Source organism: Brienomyrus brachyistius, chromosome 1 (genome assembly GCF_023856365.1).
Source record: "Brienomyrus brachyistius isolate T26 chromosome 1, BBRACH_0.4, whole genome shotgun sequence".
Taxonomy (NCBI): Eukaryota; Metazoa; Chordata; class Actinopteri; order Osteoglossiformes; family Mormyridae; genus Brienomyrus; species Brienomyrus brachyistius.
Genome location: NC_064533.1, coordinates 7,876,454 through 7,892,991, shown reverse-complemented (window position 1 = coordinate 7,892,991; position 16,538 = coordinate 7,876,454). Strand labels below are relative to the sequence as shown.

Below are 16,538 nucleotides of genomic sequence, written 5' to 3'. Positions count from 1 at the left end.
CTGACTGCGTCCGGAAATCCCCTGGGGCATGGAGCAGAGTGACAGTGTGGTTGTGTGACAGTCTTCACAGCACCACTGGGACCATGGGAAGGGTGATATGGCTGGTGCCAATTACATTATTTAGCTTCATATACAAGTATAACTAGTAAACAGGTAGCTTCAGTGTTTATTCGTCCTGCAAAAGCGTCACTTGGCAGATTGGAAGATGCAATTCAATAGACAAGCAACCCGCCTTCCAAAGACCTTATGTATGATATCTATTAAAGCCATATTATATATATATATATATATATATATATATATATATATATATATATATATATATATATATATATATATATATAAAGAGAAACAGCAGACTATGTGAAATACAAGGCCAGTGATGCAAATGCAAGTGAGTCAAATCAACACATTTATTAAGCAAAATTATGTACATATACACAATTACAAATCTGTATAAAGCTTACATACAGGTGCATTGCGGTGTGGGTGCATGAGGGATTGAGGATACATGACCAACCAATCAGATAAATCTATCAAGTTATCACATGTTATCAGTAAAAAAAACAGTACATGTAGGTGGGAATTAGAAAAAAAAACTATTTATATAACTGAGCTGGATCAGAAGGTTAAATGTGACTTCCTATCAAAGTATGTTAAAGCTGAAAGCAAGTACATATTTATATAACAGGTTATAACTTATGTATAAAAATACTCATAAAATAACAAAATAGTCTCGGTTGGCTTCATGAGTTGTTTACATTCTGACACTGAGAAATTAAAAGTGCTCGCATTAATTTAAGAAAACTGATATAAGCTTCAGACGTCACACCGGACAGCACTCAGATCCTCACGTGTCACAGCACCTGCTCAGACATGCACAGTAACAACACGGTAAACCCAAGTGATGCTGACACGTCCGATAAGAAAGATTTCAAGCTAAAAAATAGAAAGAAAAGAAAACAACATAGGACGATTATTTATAAAAGGATACTTTTTACTTTCAGCTAGAGTATAACTCTGGCAAATCGTTGCCTGTGAAGTAATGAAATGGAACATGAGAACCTCGTGCTTCGCTTGGGGGAGAGCGGAGGGACCCGGCCCTGACGTGAAAACACAAATGTCCAGAAAGTGCTTCTTGGCTGGTGACGGATTCCAAATCCGCAAAACAGCAAGCCGGGTTCGTGCCACGTTGCCGTGGCCCCGCATCTGCTCACTCCGGAAGTCTTTCCCCCCATCGTCACCCCACTAGATTATCTTCGAGGTCACGCTCGGATTTGATTGGCTGCGTGCGGACGACACATCCGGCCTTGGGTGGTCACCGTGACACGTTTCAGATGGTTGACATGACGACCCCTTCGGTCTACCTTCACGGACTTGTACCGCCGATGTCAGAAGAAGTGTTACCACAAAATAGATCATTCCAGAACATTAAAAAAAAACACATAAGGAGGAGACTCTCCTTCAGAAGCAAACAGAGTATCTTTAATACTCCTTGGGGATGGAGGGCATTTCACAGTAAGAGTCTGTGCAGTACACATATTCTTAGTCCCCGTGCCCCTCCGTTAGTGTGGCCCGCTCGGTCCAGGGCTCTAATGACTGCCGGGAGGGTTGTGGATCCAGTCCAAAACAATCAGGCTCAGACTTCCCATCATGAAGATCAAGCCCATTATAAGAAATACGGTGGCCTGCGCAGGACAAACAGAGAAGTTGGTGTACAGGTGTACAATCTGGGCTCGACCTCGACGCGTCACCACGTGTGTGGCGACTTTTGCTTTGCTAAGCACTGAACACCATTTCTTGCCCATCGACGCCCCCCCCCCCCCCCGCAGCCCACTTACTAAGATCTTCTGAGGTGAACGGAAAGAGAGGGACTTGACGAGCCGGAGGTAGAAAGCGGACGGCATGATGAAGATCAGCATGGTGGCAGCAGTGGCTCCTGGGAGAACAGAGGTGCATTTAGGGAGACATATTTGTCTTGTTTGAACTGCAGGAGTAAAGCAGAGGACTTGGGGAGAACATGTAACCTACACACATGGAACAGAGGTGGGATTTGAACCTCAAACACTGGAGACACGAAGCAGCAATGATACATGCAGAGCCAAATTAACACTAACACTAAAATCAACACTAATGCTAAGAATAAAGGACTTTTGTTGCCATCCGGCCACAACTCACCGATGAAGCCAAAGATGTCTCTGATGCTGGGGACGAAAATCACCAGGAGGTTGTTGAACGTCAGGATGGCGGCGGCGATGAGAATGTGCCGGATCCAGCTGAACCGCTTGCCGGTGAAGAACAGGGTTACGATGGAGGAGCGAATCTGAAACGCAGGGACAAGAAAACCTCAGCGATTCATTATTAATGTTTAGGCTCCGCCCTTCGCACGGAGAAGGCCGCACTTCACTCTGCAAACGGCGCTTACTTTCTGCACTTAAGTGCCATTTAGCAGGAGGAAGCCGCTTTTACTGTGGCGAGCAGGCTACCCAGCATGCCGCAGTCCAGCTAAACCGCCCCCCTGCCGCTCTGCCATCCCTCAGAGACTGCAGCACCTGCCATGGGCCCCCCCCTGACCGCCAATGATGCACCCCACCAACCCTGTGCCAGCTGGCACTGCATCTTTGAAGGTGTTGATGCCTGAGTCAACTGTCAGCTTGCCGTTTTGTGTTGGCCTGGGTGCTGCTGCATCATGCTGCGGGTCCAACCAGCAGTACTGTCCTCCAGGAACACTCAAGGTAATGCATGGCAGTATAGTGCCCTCTGCAGGCCAACCACTGGTATTTACACCTATTCACAAGGCACAGCCTGACAAAACCTATATAACTGTAAATTGTCCCCACTTACACTGATCTATAGGTGTTACTTATATATCTCTGCATATTTATATATACATATAAAGATATAAATCGTCCTACAAAATAACCCTCCTCACACCAACCACTATTCTTTTCGAAGGTAAAGTGCAAGTTAATTTCTTTTATGTATTTTTACTTTATATTTTGTAGTAATCATTTTTATATGAATATTTTTGTCTTGTGGAACGAATCATCTGAGTTTCCATTATTTCTAATGGGAAAATTCGAGTGCTTTGGAGTACGAGCACGTTTCCGGAACGAATTATGCTTGCAGTCCAAGGTTTTATTGTAAACACACACACACACACACACACACACACACACACACACACACACACACACACACATATATATATATATATATATATATATATATATATATATATATATATATATATATATATATATATATATACATGTATGCAGAAATACAGATGCAGGAGTGTAAGGGAATGTAAGCACATAATGCATATAGAAAATTTATAAATGTACTACAACTCAAAAGCTGTTCTGTTTGTCAGGCCATCAGCGATTGGTTTATGCATATGGGGGCGGGGATAGCGCAGCGGTCATGGCAACAAGGAAACACAGTCTTAAGAAGTCGGGGTAGAATATGCACAAGCACATATAAACAAATAAAAGACCCTGGCAGACATACACGGGCTTACATATGTGTAAATTCACAGGCTCTGAGGCATGATGACAGGTGTGCAAACGCAGCGCATGGCAGTACACGCAGCGTGTAGAAAGCGGGTCACTCACGGGGAAGAGCACGATGGGCACGGTGAGTGTGACGGCCATCAGCACCGCTACCCGCACCAGGAGCAGAAGTGTGTCGAAGCGGTACACCTTCGTGAACGTGTGCAGTAGCTCAGGCTCCACATTCTCTGCAAGGGATGGAGAGACCAGGATAAGGTCTCCTGAGCAGGAAACCATGAGAAGACCACCAAACCCGACATCATCATGCCAATGGTCTATCACAAATTTACTGAAATAAAAATATTTCTGCACTGTTTGATGCTTCTAATGGGTATTTAACTTAGAAACATAGCAATGTCCAGGACAACGTTCCTACTGCGGGCCTTCAGCTGATCAGAGAGCTTACGCCTCGTACCGTAGAAGGTGAGGTAGCCAAACAGCGCGGACATCATGTACATGATGAGCATGGCTAAGATGGACAGGTTGGACACACGCTGCATCTTCCTCCGGGAGCGCCTGTGGGTGTGGGAGGGTAGGTTAAAACGTACAAACCAACAAACAAACAGACCATGGTCAGACCTACAGCTCCCGCCTCCAGGTCCACGGATGCCCTTACTCTTTCAGCTCGCTGTAGATTGGCAGCACCTCTGGGTGGCATACGAAGGCGAAAGTCAGGATGGGCACCGTGTACACCGTCTGCATACGGACAGGGACGATTCAATACGGTGATAGTCGGGATGCACGTGCAGTGACCTACACGCCATTCAGAACACCGCCCCCCCCCCTCACCTGAGAGTTAAACACGAAGTACTTGGGTGTGCACATGTCATTGGAACCATACTGTTCATAGTGCACCTCTGAGACGTGGTCACTGGGCAGGCTGGGTGGGGCTGGGGGCATGGGCAGGTCAGCCCGAGCGAAACCCACCTCCCCCGAGTCATTGGGGAGGAGGTGTGGTAACATCAAAGACCCATTCAGACTATGGTTAGAGAAGTGATGGTCAAGGATGGGCAGTGGGCAGGGGACCTGCGTCTTCTTATACATCAACTGCAACACACACATACAAATGGCAGGCCATTCGTTAGTAATTGACTATTAATTCATCATTCATTATTGTCCCAATAGAAACCCTTATTGGAAGGAACCGATCTGATGATCTTGATATTTTTGTAAAGTTTTCTCAAAGAATCGACCTCTGACCAGTTGAGGCTCCAACATCACATGCAGCCCAATTAACAGAAGCGCCCCCCCAAGTTTTCCGTAACCCAAGCTGACAAAACTCACCACTGCCAGGAAGAACACCATGCAGGAGAGGGAAAATCCACTGGTGTAGCCAAGGTAGCCTGTGGACGAGGTAGTTACAAGTCAACAGAAGAGCACAAGGAAGGCAGAGCACGGAGTCTGGAAGGGCTACTGGCCATCTTACCCAGGCTTTTGAGGAGGGACAGGGGCATGATGATACCCATGGACACAAACACCACTAGGTAGTTTCCATTCAGGTACCATTCCCTTGGGGGGGGGGGGGGCAAGAGCGGACAAGAAAGTCGGGATGAGTAGAGAATTGTGTCTACACTGGGACTAGGGAGAAGGGGGGCTTCAGCAAAGAGACAACAGCGAGCAGGGCCATGATGTACAGGGCGACCAACCAACCCAGAGATCTCCTCCAGGCCCATAAATGCACGGATCACCTCAGGCAGCTCGTACTTGACTATGAAGAGGTAGCTGGACATAGCTAACAGAAGACAAAAATGCATGTGTGAGACCCAAGGATGGCAGACATCACCCAGCCCAAGGGTGGTCAATGTCAATCAAAATATCCAACGAATCACGTGAATTACGAACAGGATGCTTAGTACTAAAAGCTATATAGTGTCTACAAATTATGGGGAAGCACTTATACTAGTCCACCTCTAGTTACCAAATGTTACCTCCAATGTTTTGTAGAGTTATACAGCCGAAGGCCACCATCTTGCCTGGCCAACCAAAAGCTCTCTCGCCCAGAGTCTCGTATATCAGGGAACCTGCAGATGCAGAGCACAAGCACGGTGCTGACACTCTGAACATCAGGCCGCTCATCTGCGAATTCAGCAGGCCCCCCATCCAAATGGGACACTCACGTCCTTCCTTCGCCGTCATCAGCAAGAGATGGATGGAGTACAGGGAAAGAATCGCCACACCCAGGAGTAGGATTCTGCAATGAAGCCAGATAAAAGAGTTACAGTGAACGCAGACCATGGTCTGTTTTCTGGCAACCTGGTATTTGAGGAACTCCATGAAAGTCGGAGCTTTCTAGACCACTTAAGCTATGACTGAACTGCATCTACATATGTACAATTCACAAAGTTTCCTGAACGTCAAACCAATGAGCAGACACACGTGTAGTACTCTGAGAGACAAGAGCCAATCAACAGAAGCATGTTGAGCTATTGGCTCAACAGGAGAACAGAAGTATGCTAAATTCAGATCTCACAGAAATACTTTAGCCAAAACATCTACATGGTACTTACAGTAGCAACAGTATCCTAATATAGGATCATTAATCTTACTCCGTTGTGCTCTGAGCCTGGCCAGGGGCTGGTTCTGTCGATCAAACTTAACATTGGTTTTCCGCTGCTGTAACAACCCCCCCCCCCCCCACCCAGTACCACCACCTTCATAGCTACTGTGACACTGCAAGTGTAGCTAGACATAGCAGAATTTTGCTCTGGGCTATTCAACTTCTGGAATGAGTCCCAGAATAGCCCCGTGTGTCACGAAGAGGTTGCAACGTGATGAATTACTGTAAGGTCAAGTTCAAACTGACCAATGAGAAGGTCCACTGCCTGGACTGGATATCCATAGCCCTGAAGTATCATACACAGGCTAACCTTATTACTCACTTGCACGTTCAAGCTAACCAGCATATAAGGATAGCCCCAACACCAACTAGTAAACTAGTGCTATAGTCTTCAAAAAATTGGTCCACCGAGTAGTGTAACTCCACTCTCCTCATGGAGATCACCCAGACACAAAGGATAATCTGTCTTATGATCTTTAAGGCCAATCCGTGCTGCCCATCGCAAATACTTACATAAAGAGCAGGATGCCGGTGTTGGCCATGGCATAGGAGAGGCCCAGGATCCCGCTGCCCATGATGGCGTTGCTGAGGTTGAATACTGACATCCCAAAGGAAGCGTGGCCAGGATGCTTCACACAGACACACACACAGTCGAGGCATTATTCCAAATGAACGACACCGGTCTGAGGATTAAACATAGTAAGTTTTATAATCCAAAGAGGTAGATGCTTACATATTCCTCATGAGAGGCTTCATATTTCTTATTTGTAACTCCATTCGGGAGAAACCTTTGACTCTCTGTGCCTTCATCACAGAATTGGCTAGACAGTAGAGGGGATTGTTAGTCTTTATTACGCATAGGAAAGTGCACACCACAGCACATCAAAACAATCCGCACTTCACTCACAAAACATACCATGTGAACATTTCATACCACTAAAGACCCAAACTGTCTATACTGCAGCCAAGTGAATGATTGGAGACCTGATGTCATCAAGATACAAAAATTATGTCAATAACACGGATCTCCTCTTCATTTAAAGGGGTCTGAGGCATGGTGTTCACTTGTGCCAACTGACCTGTTGATAGTTGCCTTTTCGCACTCGAAAGGTTCAGTGTATTGACCGCTCAGACTGTCGATGCTGCTGTCATCCACTTCATTTGGGATCTTCTGCAGCTCCATGCGGTCCATGGCTACAGCTACGAAGAGGTCCTTATGCAAGGTGACCAAGTGGGTAAGCCAGCGGACCGTATACCTTGGCTTTGCAACTCTGCGTTCTGCAAACAGAGAGGAACAAATATCTGGGTATTCCGCTGAAGGCCGTATTAGGAGTAGTTTGAGAGGCTGGTGGATATCAGCCAGCTTGATCAATCCTACGCTTGCAGCCCTACAGTATGGCAGCAGGTTCCAGGACTTCAGTGCTACACAGTTACAGTTATAACGCTCCTCTGCTTACAAACTTTCAACGTACGAACTTTCAGACATACGAACGAAGAGGACCCTAAGTCCAAATTGTGTTCATTCGGCTCTGGTTTCCTGTCCACGACATCAATTAATTTTTTTCTGCGTGCCAATTCCGCCTAGTACGACTTCTGGCCACTACTCCCGCCACACAGCAGCGTAGCGTGCGAACTCCCAGCATCCTAGTTCTTTGTACTTGCGCATACTCTTAAAACTATTTTGAAGGACGACTTGCGAACATTTCAATTTACGAAAGGCTGTTCGGAACGTATCTTTGTAGTTGTGTAGTTTTACCGAAACTGGACCAGTAAGAGATGATGGACCTTTAAGCAAAAAAAATAACTTCATATATAAACCCCTTACAGAAATGTGATTTAATCCAACCTTTTCCAGGATTCTGGAAGGATGCCATGAAATCTGTTGATGCAAAATTTAAAAAATGACCTCCACAACAAGGTGACAGACCTACCCACTCACCTGGGTCTACGACCCCCTAAAAAATCAAAACATTTACAACAGCATACAAAAATTCAAAGACCTTCCCAAAGTCAAACATTGTCAAACTTTTAAACAGGAGTCACAGACACATTAAATATGTGAAGTAAATGCAAAAACATGATGCCCAACCTCACTGACTTTGAATCCTATCCATTAAAAATGAGCTGAGCTGACAGACATTACCAGTCTAATCACAGTATAATCATGCAAGGGTTCAGGTATAGCCCAGAATCACCAGCTACAACCATCAAACACTCACCATACCAAGCGACAAAATCAGACAGCAAAATCTTAAACTGCACAGGTAGCTGATAGAGGACTAAAGATAAATCAGCATAAAACAAGAAACCGAACCAGTAAGACCCTGTATATCAAACACAGGCCTCGAAGTTGCTCAGTGCATATCAGTTGCAGGTTCTTTCTCCCACAAAGGCCGTGCATCTGTCCACCCAGTTACCCTCATCCAATCAGAGCACCTGTGACCTGGAGGACATTCCTGTAAACAGCCGCCGTAAAGCATGTTGCAGCCGGTATGGGTTACCGATCCAGCACAGAGCTCGTGTAGTTTAGCTTTGGGCTGATTTCCTTTTCTGGTACTTAAAACTATTGGAGATCCAAAATAAAGAAATCCAACAATATTTACAAACAAGGCCCAGGAGGGTCTTTTCGGTCCCATGGCCCGAAGTAGTCTTTGAGCTTTATAAGTTAAAGCAGCTCAGTCACTGAGGGATGGAAGAGCGTTACCTCACACTGCACTTTCCCCGGGATACGCGGTTACGCCACTGTCGGCGGGATGGGCAAAGAAAGGCCTTTAAAGAGGAGAGGGAGGTCCCCGAGGAGCCAATCAGAGCCACCTCCACCCCCTACCCCCCTCACCCGCCACCTGCGTCACGCAGGGATGCAGGAAAAGCACAAGCAGTAGCATCAGGAGTGCCGTTGCGTCAGTAGCTGTTTGCTCAGCGCAGACCGTGATCGGGGGGGCAGCGGCGCCAATCTGAAGTTGCCCTGAGTGTGTGGGGGCCCCCTTCAGCCACCGTATTTACACTAGAGCCCCTGCCAAGGATGGGGGCTGCATGCCACTGGAACAAGAGGCTATGACAGCCACCCCCCAGTCAGCGGCTGGGGCAAATCCAGCCTCTGCCACTGGGTTACGGTTAAACACCATGTTGGGTCTGGATGCCTCAATTCACCACCAGCCCAACACAGGTTTCAGAAATCATACTACTGCAAAATAAAACCGTTAATTATTTTTTTCAGCAATATTCAGAAATATAAAGTGCGATATCTCATTAAAAGCAAGTAGCCGATTGGAGGATGGCCCAAAAGTCACATTTGATTGAACCTTTACAGTGTTAAATGATGGCCTGAAAGTCAAAACTTCATTCTACTTCATTCTTCAATTCTACTGGATGATAAATGTTTTTTTTTTAATCATAATAATACTGCAATGAACTGAAGTCCCTGTCCACAATAATAATGCACCTCTCACTACAAAGCATATTTACATACCTCACAACGTTCACCAACATCCAAATAGCCAAATGACATGCATCTTCTCCTTCTATATCCTCGCCCCAGTAATACTGAAGAACATTTAGACTTCCTGACCATGTGACCCGTACCACTGACCTGTCATGGGCTGGTCCTTATGCCAAAGCCCACCTCACATAGCCAGAGGGCTGGTCCTTATCCCAGCCAGAGGGCTGGTCTTCTGCTTAAAAGAAAAGACCAGTGCCATTTTCAGTTATCATAACCACAGATTAATTGTAGGTGAATTGCAGGATGGATAGCATGCTATTTGTCTTGTCCTCCCCTGACCCTGTCGTGCTGTAAGACTGGGAGAGGGACCAAAATCTGGATCTGTGGAATCTGCAGGACCAGCAAAGACTCTCAGACTGTGCTGAACTGAACCCAGAGGCTGAATTAGCCTTGACATTGCGCCAAAGCGAGCACGCAGCCTAGCACGCCTTTGCCAGTGTGCGTTGATGATCCTGTGTACACAGATAAGCCTAACTCTGCTTACTTTTGTAGGATAAAAGGTCACTCCAGTCAGACCCGGGTTCTATGCCCCAGACTTGGGGGTTGGTTGTCATGGTGACGGCGTAAGCCAACATGCCCAACATGGAGGGACAGCAGCAACTCAGCTGAGCCGGAGGTTAAAAATACTCCGGCGAAGAACCAGCTGCCCCTCCTGTGTCCTGTGAGATTGACTTGACAGCCAGTTAAGAGGCTCGAGGACGTTACTGCCTGTCTGCCTTACATTTGATATCCTAGCCTCCTACACCAGTTCTGTTACCATGGGCCCTAGACAGAACATAGGCAGAGCACTTCATGTTTTGTGCTTCAGTTCATTGGTTAAGGAGCTGCCTGCAGTTTACAATGTAGGTACCTTCAAATGAAACTCTGAATGCAGTGCTCAGCATTACAGGCACTGCACATATTCGCCGGACCCTTCTCTCTCACATGTAAGGATACAGCTCGTCAATTTCACAGAATTATTCCTCCAGAAGGAGCCGGTTTACTACATGAACTGCAGTAGAAAACACACGCGAAGCCCTCGAAATCTCCACACAGACGAATCTCCACGCGCATCTGCAGACTGACCGTGGCAGAAGTGTAGCACAAATCATGTGTAAAAAGACGGCCAATCGAGAGGTCCTGAGTTGTAACTGATGACTTGTCAGTATTTAGAGCTCTTGGAGCAAAATACTTAAGACTCTTTAGCCATTAATACCTATGCACTAATTTACAGATTTGTCCACACGCTTACAAATCTCAGTACAGAATCTGATTATGTACACAGGTTCTGAATACACATTTACAGATTCCTGTACACATTGGCAAATCTCAGTATGCATTTACAAATTCTTTAACACATTTACAAATCTGATTACGCAGAGATACAATCACACAACTCTCCATATATATTTGCAAATAGTTTTGCTACAATAACAGCCCCATGCTAATATTCTCAGAGAGGGCTAGTAAGATGCCTGAAAGGCTACTGCTTATGGACTACAAGTGGTAGATGAACTGCTCACGCACTGTCCCTAGAAGAGATCATGTTCAAGCACAAGGATGCTCATTGTGCCACTGAACATTAAGCCAAAGGTTAATGATCAACTTTGTAGTTGTGTCATCTGATTCGACTTGAGGCTGAGCTATGAGAGGAGAGCTATGAAGGGATCACTACTTGCTGGAAAGTTGAATTTGAAACATAGCGAAGAAGCCAAACAGGTCATGAACAGCGAAACAATGCATCAGTGTTTGTTGGGTAAGTCTGATTGAAGCTTCCATGCAAGATGAATACAGCTACCTCCCTTTGCTTCTTCTGGGTGTCCTGTATGAGGACCATATTCAAGGCTGCATCGTAGCAGTTTCAAATGGTGGCGGCTGAGAGATAGATATCATAATGCTAAGCCTGAAACCCACTGGTGGACCGAAGAATGATGAAGCTGGAAAAAGAGACCTTCAGGGAAATGTTGCACAGAGGGCTCCCAAGAACAGTGATGGGTATCAGCAGGCCTGCACTAAAGCCTGTCATAGAGGCAACAGCTTGTGTATGGGAAAGGTTTGGAGAGGCCATGGAGAGAGACAGTCAGGTGGCCCCAAAGGTATTTTGGTAACTTGGTAACTTTGGGAACTTGGACTTCTCTCAGGCTCAGCAGGAGTGCTGATCAATTCTGAAAATATTGCTGAGCAGTGGAAGGAACATTTTGAAGAACTCATTTACTCAGTGGATAAGGCTCCTCAGCAGGAGGCAGTGTTGGAAACTTCTGGTGGATCATTCAATGTTATGGTGATCAACGGCTTCAGTGGTACCGTAGGAGTAGATGACATCTGTAGAAAACATTGGACCGAACTGGTCTGACATGGTAGACGTACTTCTCAACATTGCATGGAAGGGAAATTAAGTACCTTTGGACTAACAAGCAGGGCTGGTGGTCTTTATAAAAGGAGGAACAAAGCGTGTGAAATCCAGCAACAGAGGGATCACACTTCTCAATCTCCCTGGGAAAGTCTTTGCCAGTACTGGACACGAGACCCTGCCCATGGTCAAAGCCAGGAATCAGCATGAACAACGTGGATTCCAGTTTGCCTGTGGAACTGCGGACAAGTCCTTCTCCCTCTCTCTGTCATGTGAGGGTCTGTTGGACCCGACAGTGGAATGAGCTGACAAACCATGTCCAGTCATCAGACTTCTTATCCACCTTCAATCAACGCCTCTAAACCCAATTGCTCCACGAGATCCACTACTAACCTAAAGCCTCTCTTACCTAAATGTTCTTATTTTGTACTCATGGGGGTGGAACTGTCCTTTTAGGTTCTTGTTCTTTAGAAATTGCTGCGTAATTGTTGCAGCTCCCGTTCTGATACTGCCTACTCTGTTTTGGAAGCTCTACCTAACTGTACTCATGCCTACTTGACTCCTTGACAGCATGTATGTTTGCAATGTGCCATTTGTCTCACTTGTATGTCGCTTTGGACAGGAGCATCTGATAAATGCGTAAATGTAAGGGAATGGAACATTGTAACTGTCTACATGGGATTTGAGTACCTGAAGGCAGCACCTAACTGCACGCGGCAGCACATACTCTGTGAGGCGCTTCAGGAACATGGCTGACCAGTGCTGCTGCGGCTGCGTACTATTCAAGCCTCATTTGAATGTGGTGAGGTTTGTGTCCACATACTTGGCACAGAGTGGAAATTGTTCAGAGCAGGTGCCGGACTCTGGTAAGGATCCATCTTGTCTTGATTTTGGTCACTGGTTTTCATGCACTGGACATTAATGCACTGAACACTTGCTCGGGGTATCGGGGCAATGAACACTCGGTAACAGTATTCCAGACGTACTTATCCATCCAAAAACTGTTCTCTTGTGCAGTGAACTCCATTACCTGTTGTGTTAATACACAATTTCCTTTTGATGGAAACATATAATTCCAACACATTCACATTAACAGTTCACTTCATGCCCTTATTAAAACACGAATTCTGGAATGACGGTAATGATATTTTTCCAGTGACGCTTTCCTGGAGCGTCTTTGCATGGATACAGACACTTCTACATTTTCATACGACAGTATCAAGCAAAAATATCAGTGTATAAATTCACAAATGTTCAGTTGGTAAGAAGTTCAGAATACGACACGTGTCTTTTTAAACATTTAGTAATACAGTAACTCAGCACAAACACACCATGCAATAACTGCTTAAATGTTCCATCCAAAAACATCTATGATATAACAGTTATTGTGGGAGGTATACTGCAACCTTAGTTCAATATACATGTAAACATACCGTAGGGGTTCTTTTGGTCAATATAAGAGTTTAAGTAAACTTGCCACTACAACTGGACAGCACTAGTTGTTTTTTGAAGTGTCTTTAATTATCGATCCGGCTATCGATCTGTTTATTGCCACGCCTTAACCAATGAGACAGGGGTCATATTTTGTAACATGGAAGATGTGATAGGACAGGTCAGTGATGTAAGTCTCTGGCCTTGGCATCAAAGTAACTTCACTAAAAACAAACAGTCAAAGAGGCCAACCACAGGGAGAGAAGCACAGGCCGGGGGCCAGTATCACAACTCAGAATTTCTTGCTTAGCTGGATAACTTGTTGGATTTAAGGTAGTCCGAGTTGAACATAAGGGAAGCAAGATAAAACCCATTTAAACTGGAGTACCTTAAATCCAGAAGGTTACCTAGGTACGCAAGAAATCCGGCTTACATCCAGATTCAGGCCCCAGGTCTTCTAGCAGTGTTTGGGAGGGAATGTGCCCACCTTTTCCACCTAAATAAAAGCCAAATGCAGAAACTCACAGCTCTTAACAAGTCCTGTTAAAATCGGCCAACTTTTACTCTTCATTTACTCAAGAACGGCCAACCGAGGAGCAGTTTCACAAAGAACAGGGCTGGATTTGAATGAAGAACGCGTCTTTGGATGGGGGAGGACGCAGGAGCATCACCATGGCGACAAAGCTAATGACACGTGGAGTCAAACCCGCAAGCTGGCAAAGTGAAAGGCAACAGCAGAACCTGCGGAGGCGCTGCGTGAGCCCGTCTGTAACTGCAGCTCTGCAGGTCGGCTTACTACTGCATTCTTCTACTTGGGGATAAAAAAGATACTATATATACATACACATACATACACTAAAATTATATACACCTGCACAGGCATGTATATACCGAATATGCCTCACATAGCGGAAGAAGTTAGCAATCTGTGCAATGTCTCAGGTTATATAACCTCCACCGTTTTTAAGATCCCAGTAGCAAAAATCTCACTCACTGCAACATTTAAAAGCTTGGCAAGCCAGCTGCTGCACTAAATATCGACAGTCCATAATTTCATACATTTAAAAGAATTACTTAAGGACACAATGGAAAAATAAGAAAATCGTCCAATTCAATGGAGAAGGAAAAAAACTGAAAACAATTTTCAATTCTAAAAATTATTGTAAGATATTTTTATAGATATAATTCCTTGCAGTTTTAGGGTTTCCGTGCTAATGCAGATGAATTCAGGCTTAGTAATGACGCGTCTCTTTGTGGGCACCTGTCTTCAGTTTAACGAGGCGCGTAGTGCTTTCCCACGACCTCGGGGTTTTGCTGCTACTATTGCAAACTTAATGACTTAATTAGCAAAAATATTCGAATAACGGTCTAAGAGATTCATTCATCATTTCTACCTCGGCAGAAGCCTCCATTAAGGACTCCAACCTTGAAATTAACGTAATTAAACAGCACGTTGTACTGGCAACTAATAAAATTACTTTTCCTAGTTTTTAAAAACTTTCAGTAAATGGAGGTCTACCCGGTCCTCGCTCTCAAATGCATTACGCCGTCGGTTCCTGGGGCCCATCGTACAGAAAATATATTCTTATTACACATACGATGGGCCGGAAAGAACGTCCAGCGTAGGACAATGACTTAACCGTGAAAAAATCCCATCAAGTTCAGCCCTCCCCCCTCAAAAAAGAGGCGCACATCAAGGTGGAGCCTCGGCGGCTGTAAACCTGATGATCAAAAAGCCATGCCTTATTTGTCTTTTAATCTTATTTACATTTCAAAGTTTAATTCATGACCGTTTAAAGCCCAGCGTTAATATCTTCGAAGAATCCGTGCAATTTCACTCCCTTTTAAAAGTTTCACGCAATTTCTGCGCCTTCCTGACTTGCTTTCTTTCGCTATGTCAGACATTGGCTGAAGTTGAAAATTAATCTAGCGCCACTCCGAATTCAACGACTGCAAAACTCCTCCGAACTTTTGCAATACGATTTAAACAAATATGAGGAAAGTTTTATAAAACTTCAGACAAACAGACTATAGAAACTTTGATAAGCTTATCAAAATCCACAAGAAAAATATTAACTAAGCTACAAACAGATGTTAGACAAACAGATGTTACCATTCAATTTAAGATAAATTTACATCCATAATATTTTGAAGTAGTCAAACAGTTACTAGAGATAATTATCTTCCAGATTAAAGCAAACGGTCATATTACATCAGGGAGTCTATTTTGGTAAAGTCTATTTTTCAGCCCTATTTGCATATTACGCAAAGTCATATTCACTGTACTCCGCTGTAAAGGCGCGCCGATAATACAGCAAGGCGTGTTTTTTTACTCAGAGACTTAGTGTTTAATGTAAGGACAAAGCACATTTTCAACGGCGAGCGTGCAAATGGACCCACCTTAGTGGCACTGCGGGCGGGAGGAGTAGCAGGAATGGCCGAACTACGGCTGCACGACCAGTACCCATAAAACGGCACTTAAATAGAGAGGAAATTTCCACCATGTGACGTTTAAAAAGTACTTCTGCGTTACTTTAGCGTTTCCTTAACGCCACAAATTACCCAGGGACTGCCCCCTGAAACCCGTTACACCTATCAATCACAAAATATATTTAAACAAAAAATTGTTCATAATTATTATTTTTATTTTATTCTTTTTTTTGAATTGCGGACACTTCAACATGACCTACAACTACTAAGGATTGTGCTGCGCTGTCTTGTGTATATATACATACACAAATACATACACACATACATACATACATACATATATGTATGTATACATACATATATATATATATATATATATATATATATGTATGTTTATATGTCATTGTACATATACAATATGTATGACATTGTACATATATATATATATATATATATATACATATATATATATGTGTGTGTGTGTGTGTGTTTGCATTTGATTGTAATAATTAAAACTAACGGCAGAGCAAAAAGCTAAAATAGCCTATTAACTCACCAGGACATTCTTTAATGGTCATTTGTCTGAGAAGATTCAGTGTGCAAATGTACTCATTAACTCTAAACCAATCACACAGTATATTAAACACACTAAAATAAACTTTAAAAGCCTGCGATATGAAGCATCCCCGCCATTGATCGTTAGATGGCGCTATAATTCACCACAACATGCATTGACCA

At 44.4% G+C, this 16,538-nt stretch overlaps 1 protein-coding gene across 4 annotated transcripts; it reads right to left on the bottom strand.

The window, feature by feature from the left end:
• Nucleotides 1–395: 395 nt before the first annotated feature.
• On the bottom strand, nt 396–15,912 carry LOC125751627 (sodium-coupled neutral amino acid transporter 4-like). 4 transcript variants are annotated; one of them, XM_049030722.1, is made up of 16 exons: nt 8,816–8,883; nt 7,191–7,389; nt 6,845–6,932; nt 6,625–6,740; nt 5,672–5,745; nt 5,483–5,575; nt 5,205–5,286; nt 4,981–5,063; nt 4,839–4,897; nt 4,344–4,601; nt 4,171–4,250; nt 3,970–4,070; nt 3,618–3,742; nt 2,179–2,323; nt 1,842–1,939; nt 396–1,688 (listed from the first exon to the last, which is right to left on the bottom strand). In XM_049030722.1, the coding sequence occupies exons 2-16, from the start codon at nt 7,301–7,303 to the stop codon at nt 1,593–1,595; spliced, it is 1,611 nt and encodes a 536-aa protein (XP_048886679.1). In that variant the 5' UTR covers nt 7,304–7,389; nt 8,816–8,883; the 3' UTR covers nt 396–1,592. The 4 variants fall into 4 exon arrangements, with proteins under 4 accessions (XP_048886679.1, XP_048886669.1, XP_048886659.1 ...); XM_049030712.1 differs by lacking the exon at nt 8,816–8,883 and adding an exon at nt 15,771–15,912 and having other exon boundaries at nt 4,981–5,286; XM_049030702.1 differs by lacking the exon at nt 8,816–8,883 and adding an exon at nt 9,581–9,736 and having other exon boundaries at nt 4,981–5,286.
• Between the last annotated feature and the right edge of the window lie 626 nt (nt 15,913–16,538).

Coding starts and splice junctions, on each gene's coding strand:
- LOC125751627 (XM_049030712.1), bottom strand. CDS start 7,303: ATGGACCGCATGGAGCTGCAGAAGATCCCAAATGAAGTGGATGACAGC. Junction 4,898..4,980: donor GTCCCTCCTCAAAAGCCTGG/GTAAGATGGCCA, acceptor CCTCGTCCACAG/GCTACCTTGGCTACACCAGT. Junction 2,324..3,617: donor TGCCCATCGTGCTCTTCCCC/GTGAGTGACCCG, acceptor CCTGCGTTTCAG/ATTCGCTCCTCCATCGTAAC.